The sequence below is a fragment of the Coenobita brevimanus genome, chromosome 6, assembly GCF_032717465.1.
Source record: "Coenobita brevimanus isolate Jiangsu-jjx chromosome 6, ASM3271746v2, whole genome shotgun sequence".
In the NCBI taxonomy this organism is placed as follows: domain Eukaryota; kingdom Metazoa; phylum Arthropoda; class Malacostraca; order Decapoda; family Coenobitidae; genus Coenobita; species Coenobita brevimanus.
The window spans coordinates 56,683,654-56,697,366 of record NC_136959.1 but is presented as its reverse complement, the minus strand read 5'-3'; the positions used below and the strand labels follow the sequence as shown (position 1 = coordinate 56,697,366).

Here is a 13,713-nt window from a genome sequence, read left to right as displayed (position 1 = left end):
CAAATATATCTCACGCCACCTCCCCCAGATCTCCTGAGACGGGCTCCACACCTGGCGAATCTCCTGCCTCTCCACGTCAGCCTGTACCAAGGGCAACCTCCCACGCCCCCCCTTATGCCAACCTCACAGGTGCCCATTCTACAGGGTCCTTTGTGGACCTTCTGCTTACAGCCCTGTCCATGTACAAAAATGGACAATCCTTTATAGACATATGTGTCAGCCTCCTGCCCCAGTTTCTCTACTCTCCCCTCAGTGATGGCTCCTTTACCTCTGCGTAGATTCTTCCTCTGGAATGCCAGATCGCTCCCTCGGAAAACATCCGATTTCAAACACACAGTAGCAGACCTCGTTCCAGATGTTATTGGTCTATGTGAGACTTGGTTAGCTCCACATCTCCATCTGTCGCTCAGGGGTTTTACTGTATACCGAGCTGATCGTCAGGGTGTCGGAGGAGGTCTAGCTGTCGCAGTCAGGGAGGATGTGCCTAGCTCGGTTCTGCCATTGACCCGCCCCCCTCGAGGGGTGTTGGACGTTCTTGCGGTCCGCCTATCCCTCTTGCAGGGATGGATCACTGTGGCGGTTTGCTACAACCCATGCAAGGACATAGGCCTGGAAGAACTCCAGGCCTATCAAGACCAGCTCCCTTCACCATGCCTCCTCTTGGGTGATTTTAACGCCAGACACCCCCATTGGGATCCTTTCCTGACCCGAGGTTCTGGAAATAGGTCAGGAAATTCCCTCTTCCGATTTCTGCTAGAAAGTGACCGCTTCACCCTGCTCACCCCATCGGGGCTACAGACCCGTATTGACCCGCACTCAGGCCTACCCTCCACACTTGATCTATATTTGGGGGATCCCGTTTTTGGAGGCTCAACCATCTGGACTGGCCCATATTTGGGGTCTGACCACCTTCCAGTTATCCTAGATGTCCCCAATCTCTCCCCACCCTGCTCTGCTCCACCTCGTCCACATTGGATCCTCACACGAGGGTCCTGGTCCTCCTTTAAGGTGACCCTTGATAACACTGGGCCTCCGCCTGCAGGACCCATACATGATCGCGTGATGGACTTTACGTCCTCTGTGATCGCAGCAGGTAAGGCGACCTTCCGCAGGTCCTCAACACGTCCCCGAGGCACTGCCACGGTTCCTTGGTGGACAGAGGACTGCACCAGGGTTGTCCGGGCTAGGAGGTCTTCCTGGAACGTCTGGCGGAGATGTCCCTGCCCTAGCCACCGAGACACTCACCGTCGTAGGGACGCAGAATGCAAGCGGACTCTCACCCGAGCCTGCCGTGCTGCCTGGTCTGCTTTCTGCTCAACTCTGTCATTCTGAAGCTCACCATCCCGGACCTGGTCCTTTATTCGGGCAATGAAGGGTCGCCCTACCACCCTTTCGTATCCCCTGGTAAAGGAGGGTAATCTTCTGGTAGGCCTCCAAGACAAGGCTACCTTACTGGCTGCCTTCTTTGGAGCTAGACTTGGCTCCCCCGCTCCACTTCCAAATTTTCAACACCTACTCAGGGTCACTCAGGCAGGCATCTCCTCCTCCTCCCCAGCAGGCTTAGCCTCTCCTTTTACCCAGGCAGAACTCTCCTCTGCTCTGCGGACCCTACTACCAAAGAAGGCATGTGGGCCAGATTTAGTACCTAACGAATTTCTGATTCATCTCCCTGTCCGCTTTCAAATGGCACTTTTAGACATCTTTAACAACAGCTGGGCATCAGGGATATTCCCATCTCACTGGAAAACCTCCCACCTCCTGCCCTTCCCCAAGTCGGGGAGAGACCCCTCTTCTCCGGCTTCTTACAGACCAATTGTACTGCTCTCCAATATCGGGAAGGTGCTTGAGAGGATGGTGTGCCGTCGGTTCTCCTGGTGGCTGGAGCACAATAGTCGCATGTCTGATGTACAATGTGGATTCCGCCCAGGGAGAGGGACATCCGACATCTTCCTCCAGTTTGACCATCATGTCCACCAGGCGTCCTGTCATAAGAAGATACTCCTGGCTGCCTTCGTGGATCTCCAGGGGGCTTTTGATTCTGCCTCCCATGATGGGATACTGTACAAGTTGTGCCGTCTTGGCATCACAGGCTCTGCACTGGCCTGGGTGCAAAGTTTTTTGGAGGAGCGATCCTTTTGTGTTTCCCTTGGGGTACATACTCTTCCCCTACCCCAGTCAGGCAGGGAGTGCCACAGGGATCGTGCCTCAGTCCCTTACTTTTCAACGTCCTGATGTATGACCTCCCTCATCCTCCTGGAGTATCCACCTTAGTCTATGCAGATGACGTCTCAATCCTCTGCAGTGCTGCCTCCCTATGGGAGGCCCAACATCGCCTCCAACAGGCTGTGGATGCCTTTGCCACCTGGGCTACAGATTGGGGGCTAACAGTCAATGCACCCAAGAGTGCTCTTATGTACTTTGGCCAAAGGAGGCTCCCCTCCATGCCGACAATTCAGCTAGCCGGAGAACCTCTCACCCTCCGGACTCGGCACAAGTTTCTGGGCCTCCATTTGGACAGTCCCCGTCTCACCTGGGCCCCCCATATTGACCATCTTCAATCGGCATGCCTTAGGCGCCTGGACATCATGAAGTGTGTCGCAGGAGCTCGCTGGGGCGCCGACCGAAACACTCTTCTTAGACTATATCTGGCCTTCATCCGCAGTAAGATCACGTACGGCACCACCCTTTACGGATCAGCTGCCCAGACCCACCTAAAGAAGTTGGATGTTGTCCAGAACACGGCACTTCGCATTGCCCTAGGTGCCTTCAAGTCCACCCCAATTATTTCGCTTCATGCAGAGTCAGGGGTGATGCCCCTTTCCATCTACCGCATGGAACTGGACTGTCGGCTGCTTCACCGTATTTCGGCCCTTCCCTCCAGCCATCCGGTCTCCTCCCTTTATCGCCTCTCCACGGTCCTTTGTCAACCCCCAACTTGGCCGCGAAGGAGATTACCATACATTATCCGCAGCATCCGAGCCTGCCACACCCTGTTGCTCGATCTGCCCAGGCCTGCCCCAGTGGCCCCTCTTTCCCCAGTGCCCCCTTGGAAGGATTTGTCTCCATATGTCTCCCCCTACTTCCCAGTACCATTCTCGAAGTCGACAGATGCAGTCTTGGCACGGCAGATATTTTACAGTTTGGACTCCTCGGTTTATAAGGACTTCCTGAGAATTTACACGGATGGGTCTCACTCCCCTCCATCTTCCTTTGCCTCAGCGGCTTATTTTGAAGATCTTTCCATATGCCAAACTTGGTCGTTCAGCGGGCGGTACGATGTCCTAACCGCAGAACTCATAGCCATCCTCCAGGCCCTTGAATTTATCCGAACTTTCTTCCAGCCTCAATCGGTAGTCTTATACACCGACTCACAGTCTGCACTTACCCTCCTTCTCTCGGATCGTCCAGTGACTCATGTCAAGACTGTCCATGCTATTATGGAACACCTCCTTTACCTTGTTACTCCTCCCTGGTACCTCCACCTTCAGTGGATTCCCTCACATGTGGGCATCCGTTGCAACGAAATAGTAGATGCAGCAGCAAAGCGAGCACTGACACATAGTACACTGGTCCATGTGACGCCAGATAGTGCCACATTCCCTAAACTTGCACGTAGCGCCTGCATATTTCACTGGAATGCGCACCTAGCAACCACCCTACCTGCTTCCCACTTGGGGCTTTTTCGCTCTGACTCCTTTGAACACCCTTGGGCACGCCATCCCTGCAGAGACATTGATGTAGCCATCACCAGGTTACGGCTGGGCCACACAGGCCTTGCAAGCCACCTGTACCGTTTGGGTATGATAGAGCATCCATGGTGCCAGTGGTGTCCTCAGGTTGAAGAAACCATAGAACATTTCATGTTACGGTGTCCTAGGTTCCACTCGCTTTGCACCCTTTTGCGGGAACGTTTGGCATCTCTGGGAGTTGTCAGTCTGTCTCTCCACACACTCCTGGGAGGCGGTATCGGGGACCCTTGGTTACGAGAACGGGTCGTGAGGTGCACGTCTGACTTTATCCGAAAATCTAGACAGCTCTCCCGCATATAATGTGAGGCCCTAAGCAGTTTGCATTGACAGGGCATTGGGCCATTGTACTGGCCGTGGCCCTTAAACCCACAAGAAGAAGAAGAAGAAGAAGAGAGAGTTATATATAGAGAGGAGGAGAGAGGTGAAAAGATTAGTAAGAAGAGAATGGATGAGGAATTTGGAAGGAATTTGAGTGCAAAGTGGAGGGAATGTAAGAAAATGTTCTAGAAAGAGGTAAAGAGAGCTACACAGGGTGCCAACAAAGTTAGTTGGGGTGAAAGATAAAAATGGTAGATTACTAGTGGAGAAGGGAGAAAAAGTGAATAGATGGAGAGAACACTTTAATGAACAGGTGGAGTCCCTCCACGGAACACTGGTCTGTACTGCTCCTGTACAAAACAAAGGAGAAGAGTAAAGGTTTCCTTGGTGACTCGCATATTTCTGAAGAAATCAAGATCTTTCTGATCCAGGTGATCACTGAAGCTTTTCTGCTTTCCATGTGATTCTCTGCACCAACCCAAAGGAACATAATGTAATTATAAAGTATGGTTTTGCTAATATTCTTAATATATATATATATATATATATATATATATATATATATATTGAAGGGGTGGGGGGACACATTGACCTAACAGCAAAGTAGCTCACTGAAGGGAACACCTGAATGGAAATGAGGGTCAATTTTAGTTTCACACAACCACTGATCTTTGCATCAAATCTGAGTGTTTCCAATGGTTTTTGGTGTGATTCATTTGATTTTGCCCTTCAAATCTATTGCCAATCAATGGTTTCAAAGGAATGAATATTTTTGCAGTCACCTTAGAATCTACTATTTCTTTTTAGAAATAAAGGTCAAAATGAACAGAATCACACCCAAAACCACAGGAAACAGTCAGGTTTGATGAAAAAATATGTACTGTGGGCCTACTACTTACCCTAACCCAACCCAACCTAATGTAACCTAACCACCTAACCTAACCTAACCCAACCCAACTCAACCTAATGCAAGTATTATTCATTTGCGAGCAAAGTGCATATAATGAAAAATGGTCTATATTGGCCCAGAACTTATTTGGTAAACTTATGTTTCTAAGAATCTCTGGTTGTGCGAATCTAAAAATTGTCCGAATTGAGCACTACAAGATACCCAATAATCACAAGGCAATGTGACCCTATGGCAGAAATTCCCCACACATTCAATACGTTGTTATCACAAATGAGTATCATCTTGATAATTCCTTTCCCCTGAAAGTATGCACTGATAAAGAGTTCATAATGCAGGTACAGTTCATGCAACATACAGAGAGTGCTGCCTGTTGCATGCACACCTGAATGAACCACACATGCACTCATACAGCTTGTTGGCCAACTTAATACTTAAATGGCCAATCATCTGCACCCAAAAGAAAAAAATAGATATAAAAATATATAAATATGGCAGGCACAACATCTGCATGATGAAGTTAGCTCATCTTCTACCAAACTGAATCAGGCATGCCAAACTCTTGTCTGGATGATCCTACATTCAAATTTTATCCAATCAACATATAGTCAGCTGCCTAGGCTCATCATCGTCCTTACCAAAATATTTGACAAACTCATTACCTGCTGCCAAGAAAACTATTGTCCTATGAAGCCTCTTCTCAGCTACCTAGTCCCAAACAGACACTTATCAAAAACCGCCTTAAACTCACTCCTGACATGATCTGACCAGTAATACAACAATATATATTTTTTTTTTTTTCAATGTGTAGATGGGAAGTGGGAGGTACAAATGTGGAGATACTTGTGTTGGGGTATGTTCACTTTATACAATCAGCTTCAGACTATTATGGAAGTTTGATTTTCCAACGTTGGGTCTGGTTAGTACTTGGATGGGTGACCGCCTGGGAACACCAGATGCTGTTGGCATAACGTTCTCCCTACGTGTCGAGTGGGGTTGGTGGAGGATTAGTGCCCCTCCCTGTAAAACAATTAACTCTAAGCCCTTGGCCACCCCGTTTGGGATACATGGCGTCTGGCAATGAATGAAAAAAAAAAAAAATCCTTAATAGTAAAACAATGGCTGTAAATTTACTGGCGCTGCCAAGCCTAATAAGTACGTAAAATGAAGCAATAACCTATTGTCAGACTTTTACTTGCCAAACTTTTGATATGTTAGATCTTACGAATATCAAAACCTAACCAGTCCATGATTCCAGTTGTTTCCTACCATCAACAACATAACTTTTTGACCACATTACAAACATGATGGTCACAAATGTGATGTCTCCAGCATTATTATTAAGCTTGCTACCACTACACCATAATATAAATAAGAGTTCTGTCTACTTTCCCATACACTGTCACTGAGAGTACCTTGTTCCTAGGGTTCTCAACAAGCACCCTAAGTTTGTAAATTAAAAGCTTTCCTTATATAATACCATTCATATTTCCAGTGGTTAACACAGCTGGTTTATGTACCTAGTGCCTGTTGCCATTAAAGACGACAACACAGTGACCTGGCTCATGTATTCCTCTACAAGAGTGGACACAACAGTCACAGACTCTTGTGTCTCTGCAAACAACGGAAAAGTTCCCATCTGGAGGGAAGAACTACTGCTTAGATCGAAAATATATGATTCTCCAATATCTGCCATGCTGCTTTGCGTCATCAGCTGACCGGGGTGTTTGTTTACACTCGTCAGTACGGCTCGAGTACTGTTTTTGCAGAGCCACTTTGGCTTTAAGCCAAAGAGCGAAGCCAGGTTTGAGCCTCAGACCTCACAAAAATGCGCCTTAGTTTTTTGGTGATATTTGAGAATTTTAATGGTGTATATATATATACTGTATATATATATATATATATATATATATATATATATATATATACTGTATATATATATATATATATATATAGAAAATAAGGCGGTTTTCATATATATAGAGAGAGAGAGAGAGAGAGAGAGAAAAAAAAAAAAATAAGGCGGTTTTCATTTTAGGGTATGGTCCCATGGTGTATGGTATGTGATGTGCCTCTGAACTGACACTGCAGCTCACCATCCACTTCCTGGGGCAAGGGGGATGGGGAGAGTCTAAAGCTGTTGGCAGGCCCAGGTGGATTCTTCATTCCGGCTCCGATGATTGTTTGGGCTCTGATGACTCTTCGTCCAGGCCCTGATGATTCCTTGTCCAGGCAGGTCCTACAGCCAGGCTGAGCAGGCTCGTCGATTCCTCCGAAGGGAAGATGCGTACTCCAGTGTTGACTGCTATGGCAGGTAAATATAAAGATGATATTTTGAATTGTTGTGAGCAGGTGGAGATTGTCAGACGTGAAAGGATTGAACTTGCTGGTGAATCTCGAGTGTGTGGAAGAGTTTTGTTATTTGGGAGACATGTTGTGTGCTGGAGGTGGAGCTGGAGCTAGCTCTGTGGCTAGGGTGAGAAGTGGTTGGAAGAAGTTCAGGGAGCTCTTGCCTCTCCTGACATTGAGAGGGCTTTCCCTACGTGCTAAGGGGTCTTTGTATGCAGCATGTGTTAGGAGTGTAATGCTGTATGGTAGTGAGACCTGGGCAGTGGAGGAAGATGTTCGCCGGCTCAGACGTACAGAAATGACAATGATTAGGTGGATGTGCAGTGCGTCCCTGCGTCCAAGGCCTGGAGGGGCTGGGTTTACGATGGAAGAGTTGAGAGGTAGGATGGGACTGGAGTGTATTGGTGATGAGGAGAGGTAGATTGAGGTGGTTTGGACATGTGGAGAGGATGGGGGATGATAATTGGGTGTGGAAGGTGAGAAGTGTTAAAATTGGGGGTGGGGTTATGAGGGGTAGACCGAGAAAGACATGGGACGAGGTCATTAAGTGTGACCTTAGGGTTAAGGGACTGAACAGGGAGGCTGCAATGGATCGTGCAGCGTGGAGAACCGCCATTAGGTGACCAAGGCCGACACATGTAAGCATGTTGGAGCCTTTAAAAATGAAACGAAACGAATGAAGACCTCCGTTATCTGTAGGGGTTAGGTTGTCCACTCAGGAATTTTTTTTAATCGAGGGCATCATGTCTGCATAAAAACTCCCTGTGTATGAGTATTTTTTTTTTAAATCAGGCGCATCATATCTGCATAAAAACTCCTCATGAGTATTTTTTTTAAATTGAGCGCATCATATCAGCTTATTAACTTCATGTGAGTATTTTGTTTAATCGAGCGCTTCATATCGGCATAAAAACTCCTTCATATGAGTATTTGTTTTTTAATCAAGGACTTCATGGCAGCATAAAAGCTCTAGTGTATGAGTATTTTTAATAGAGGGCATCATATCAGCATAAAAGCTATCTGTGAGTATTTTTTTTTAATCGAGCACATCATATCAGCATAAAAACTCCTGTATATGAGTACAGGTATTTCTTTTAATCGAGCGCTTTATATCAGCATAAAAACTGCGTATGAGTACTGTATTTTTTTTTTTTTTTCTATTGAGTGCCTTGTATGAACAGGAAGACTAGTAGTAATGGGTACTTTTTCATATCAAGCACCACATTTGCACAGGAAAACTCTGATCATATGTATACTGTATTTCTTTGTACTGGGGACTTTGTGTAAGTGGAATAGCTTATGTATGGGTATTTTTTTCATACTGGGTATGTCATGTGAACAGGAAAATAATTAGAAATCGGTATTTTTTCACATCGAACATCTTGCATGCACAGGAAAGCTTTTGCATGTGGATATTTGTTTGTATTGAGCACTTCGTATAAGTGGGAAAGCACCTATGTATGGGCATTTTTTCATAATGAGCCAACAGCCATACCATGTTGAGTACATCGCTTCCTGTCCGATCAGCGAAGTTAAGCAATGTTGGGTCTGGTTAGTACTTGGATGGGTGACCGCCTGGGAACACCAGATGCTGTTGGCATCCCTACGTGTCAAGTGGGGTTGGTGGAGGATGTGCCCCTCCCTGTAAAACAATTAACTCTAAGCCCTTGGCCACCCCGTTTGGGATACATGGTGTCTGGCAATGAATGAAAAAAAAATGAAGCACCTCATATTAGCAGAAAGACTTTTACATATGGGTATTTTTTCATATTAAGACCTTGTATAAATAGAAAGACTTTTATGTATGGGTAGTTTTTCATATCAAGCACCTTGTATAAGCAGAACAACTCTTACGTTCATTCATTCATTCATTGCCAGACGCCATGTATCCCAGACGGGGTGACCAAGGGCTTAGAGTTAATTGTTTTACAGGGAGGGGCACTAATCCTCCACCAACCCCACTTGACATGTAGGGATGCCAACAGCATCTGGTGTTCCCAGGCAGTCACCCGTCCAAGTACTAACCAGACTCTTACGTATGGGTATTTTTTCATATCCAGTGCCTCGTATCAACAGGAAAACCATTACATACAGATATTCCTTTGTATTGAGCACTGCCGATAAGAGGGAAAGCTTACATACAGACATTTCATATCGACCACATTGTATAAGCAGGAAGACTCGTACGCGTGGGTATTTTTTTTTTCATTGAGTGCTGATACAAGGCACTTAGTGGGAAAAAAAAAAAAAAAAACATATGTAAGAGTCATCCTGCTTAAATGAAGTGGCCACTCCTTATGGGATTAGGGCGTCTGACGATAGATAGATAGATAGATAGCCTTGTGTCAACAGGAAGGCTACAGGCAGACCCCGAGATATGATATGCCTAGATGTGATTCGCCCGCACAGCGATGGGGGTAGAAATACCATCCTACCCCACTGAACGATGGCCAAACCCCGGTATGACTTTTTTTTTTTTTTTTTTTTTTTAATAGATTGATATATAAACTGCTTTTAGACGTAGAATAATGTGTTTTAGTCACAGGTGGAGTGAACAGTGTCATTTTGGGGTACAGTTTACTAAGTTTGATTTTTTCCAGACATATTTAATGAATTTCAGATTTTATTTTTGGGTTTAGGTGAGGTCTATCTACCTATCTATCTATTACCAGACGCCTCAATCCCATTCGGGGTGGCCACAAACAAATCGCCTCCACGTCGCCCTGTCCCCTGCCATTTCACTGCCCTGCTCCCAACTCACACCCCATGTTTTTAGGCTTAGTTAGCTTGTTTTAAAGCTATTTAGGGTTAAGGTTAGCTAGAAACTTGTTTTTGGACTCATTTGAGTGGGTTTAGGACTTGGTTGGGTGGAAACCCAAGGCACCAAAATGCATCCCTATACTGTACTTTACATGTTAAATCTACCCTGAGTTACAATATGCCACCTAGTGATGGGTTTTTACTTAAACAATTGCATCATTAAACCGGCGTTTGCCTGTACTACATATGGATAATTTTTAAACAGGGCACATCTTATAAGTGGGCAGTTCTTATGTATGGGTGAAGCGAACAGGTCTGTACGTTGGTAGCTTTTATGTGTGGGTGAAGCCAACAGGTCTGTAAGTGGGCAGCTCTTATGTATGGGTATTTTTACCTGTGGTGAAGCTGACAGGTCTGTATATCTGGGGATCTTTTTCATATTTCTCCTGGAATATCTGCTTTTGGAGAGCTCAGAGCAAAATTCTTATGAAATACAAAGTTGTTCAGGTTGAAATTTTGAATCGATTTTATCATGTCAGCTGTTCCGTTGGCTGACACATCAACTGACTGTTATGTGACTTTCTGTTTGGATTATAAAGAGTCATTTTAGTGACTTATGAAATGCAGAGTTCCTTGGCTTGAAATTTTGAGTTGAATTGACATGTTAGCTGTTGCATCAGCTGATTATTTAGCATTTTCAGTTTTGTCCATAAGAAGGCCTTTTAATAAAACAGTTTCACATTCTACGAGTTTCAAAGAAACTTTTTAAATTGGCTGCAGTAGTTTTGCTGCAGGTCCATGAAGATAGTTTCTTCTTATTTCATATTGAGCACCTCGCATAGAGAGGAGGAGTTGCATATGGGTAGTTTTTCATATCCACTACCTCATCAGCAGGAAAACCTCTCTCTCTCTCTAAATCTATCTATAGCATATCTAACAACAGTATAACCAGACCCCATAATCCCATAAGGGGTGGCCATATGTCTTTTGAGTTAGTTTTTCCATATGTATATTTTTGTGAATGGAGGGCCTTGTGTAAGCAGGCAAACCAGCCTATAGATATTTTTCCACAAAGCAGATTATATAACCTGGATAATATATCTATATATCTATTGCCATACTCCATGATCCCATACGGGATGGTCACAAACAAATCGTCTCCACGTCACCCTGTCCCCCGCCATTTCCCTGCCCTGCTCCAAATTCACACCCCCCTCTCTCATATACCTCTCCACTCCAGCCCTTCATCTCATCTTTGGCTTCCCCCTCCCTGATGTATGAAAATATCTTAGCAGGGGGAAGTCCACATACCGCTTTTTTCGGAATGGCTTGGGCTCCAGATACTCTGTTCTAGTGAGGTTTTATTGTATGTAGAATTGTTTTAAAAAAAGGAAATATTGGGTAGGGAAATGTGGTGGTGGTGGTGGTGGTGGTGGTGGTGATGATGGTAGGGGTGGTGGTGGTGGTGGTGATGATGGTAGGGGTGGTGGTGGTGGTGGTGATGATGGTAGGGGGTGATGGTGGTGGTGGTGATGATAGATGGTGGTTGTGATGATGGTAGGTGGTGGTGGTGAGGTGGTGATGATAGATGGTGGTTGTGATGATGGTAGTGGTGGTTTGTGGTAGTAATTATGGTGGTGGTTATCCTGTGTGAAATCAGTCATTATCATTGGTGTAACTCTCATCATCATCATCATCCTATAGATAATGTGTATATGTGTGTGTGTGTGTGTGTGTTCTTACCTAATTGTTCCTACCTAATTGTATCTTTACAGGAATGAGTCAAGCTCGTACTGTCCCGTGTTTTAAACCATATTTATCGTACATATCCTTAAATTTGTGAATCGTTTTGGCACAGTATTTCATTTGGTAGTGCATTCTGCTTATCAGTTGCTATATTTGGGAAACTAAATTTCCTTACGTATTTATCACCTCACCATGCAGTTTTCTTGCAGTGTCCTCTTGCTGATGCATCCCCATAGGTTAAGTAATCATTTATGTCAATTTTCTCCTTCCCTGATACGCATTTATATAGCATAATCATGTCACCTCTTTTCCTTCTCTCATGTAGTGTTGGTAGATACAGTTTTTTTAGTCTTTCTTTGTAGCTTAGATCCCTTCATCTTGGTACCCATCTTGTAGCAGCCCTTTGAACTTTTTCGATCTTGTCTGTGTGTTTTTTGAGATGAGGACTCCAGACTACTGATGCATATTCCAGGGTTGGTCTGATGAATGATGTTATTATCTTTCTTAGCATGTCTTGATATATGTATGTGAATGCTATTCTCATATTTGCAAGCAGTGTATACATGTTCCTTACCTTCTCACTGATGTGGTCAGCCAGAGATAGTCTGTTATTGATAATCACACCTAGGTCCTTCTCTCTTTCTGATGTGTGTAGGGTTTTATTTCCTAACTTATAATCCCAATCAGGTCTTTTTCCACTTTTACCAAACTTGATTACATGACACTTGTCCACATTGAATTCCATTTGTCATGTATTACTCCATTTATGAAGTTTATTTAATTCTTCTTATAGCTCTTTACAAGAGTCTGTGTTAGTAATTCTCCTTTGTATTTTTGCATCATCTGCAAACATATTTAGATAGCTTTCATTTCCAGTGTTACTCTCTGTATCATTTATATACACTAAAAACATGATTGGTGCCAGCACTGAGCCCTGTGGAACTCCACTAGTCACTTCTCTTACATGATGAGTAATTTCCCCTTAGTACTGTTCTCATTTCTCTTTTTATGAGAAAATCTTGCATCCAAAAATACAGTTTGCCTCGAATTCCTCCTTGATGGTACAGTGTCCATAAAAGTCTTTGGTGTGGTACTGTGTCAAATGCTTTCATGAAATCTAAATAGATACTGTCCACTCATCCTTCTCTTTCCTGTAATGTGTCTGTTACTCTGTCATAGTAGCTCAACAGATTAGTAACACATGATTTTCCTTTTCTGAAGCCAAACTGTCTTTCTGTTATGATCTTGTGTTCTTCTAGATGATTTACCCAAGCTTTTCTTATAAGCTTTTCTAATACCTTGCTTACAACACTGGTTAGTGATACTGGTCAGTGGTTGAGTGGATTTTGTCTATTCCCTTTCTTGAATAAGGGAACAATGTTTGCTTTCTTCCAAATATCAGGTAGTTTACCTTGTCTCTAGGATTTCTTGAAAATTAAAGATAATGGTTTACTTAACTCCATTGCACATTCATGTATCACCCAACATGAAATTTCATCAGGACCATTTGCTTTTCCTTTGTCTAATTTACTTAACTCCTCCTGTATTGCTCTTTCTGATATTTGTATATCTGGTAGTGTGTGTGGGCATGCATGTTCCACATAGTCCCTCAAAAAAAAATTCTCTTTAAAAACTGATTGGAAATTCTTTAGTGCTTCACAAATATCCTTCTCTTGTGTTTAGGTGATTCCCTTGTCCGTAATGGATTGTATTTTATTTTTTACTTTGTGTGTGTGTGTGTGTGTGTGTGTGTGTGTGTGTGTCTAATGAGAGAGGAGGGGGAGGAAAGGGGGGGGATGGAGGGGAGAGAGGAGGTAAGGAGGGATGGAGGGGAGAGAGGAGGTAAGGAGGGATGGAGGGGAGAGAGGAGGTAAGGAGGGATGG

The 13,713-nt window shown here is 44.4% G+C and overlaps 1 protein-coding gene and 1 non-coding gene across 2 annotated transcripts; both read left to right on the top strand.

Annotated features, from left to right (window-relative positions):
* Nucleotides 1–2,231: 2,231 nt before the first annotated feature.
* Nucleotides 2,232–4,049, top strand: LOC145401291 (uncharacterized). The gene has a single exon (XM_080273620.1). The coding sequence runs from the start codon at nucleotides 2,232–2,234 to the stop codon at nucleotides 4,047–4,049; it is 1,818 nt and encodes a 605-aa protein (XP_080129746.1).
* Nucleotides 4,050–8,804: 4,755 nt separating this feature from the next.
* Nucleotides 8,805–8,923, top strand: LOC145403354 (5S ribosomal RNA). Its single transcript, XR_013897982.1, has one exon. It is a non-coding gene; the product is annotated as a 5S ribosomal RNA (ribosomal RNA).
* Nucleotides 8,924–13,713: the final 4,790 nt, after the last annotated feature.

Bases quoted from the DNA above. Each gene is read 5' to 3' on its own strand.
- LOC145401291 (XM_080273620.1), top strand. From the start codon at position 2,232: ATGTATGACCTCCCTCATCCTCCTGGAGTATCCACCTTAGTCTATGCA.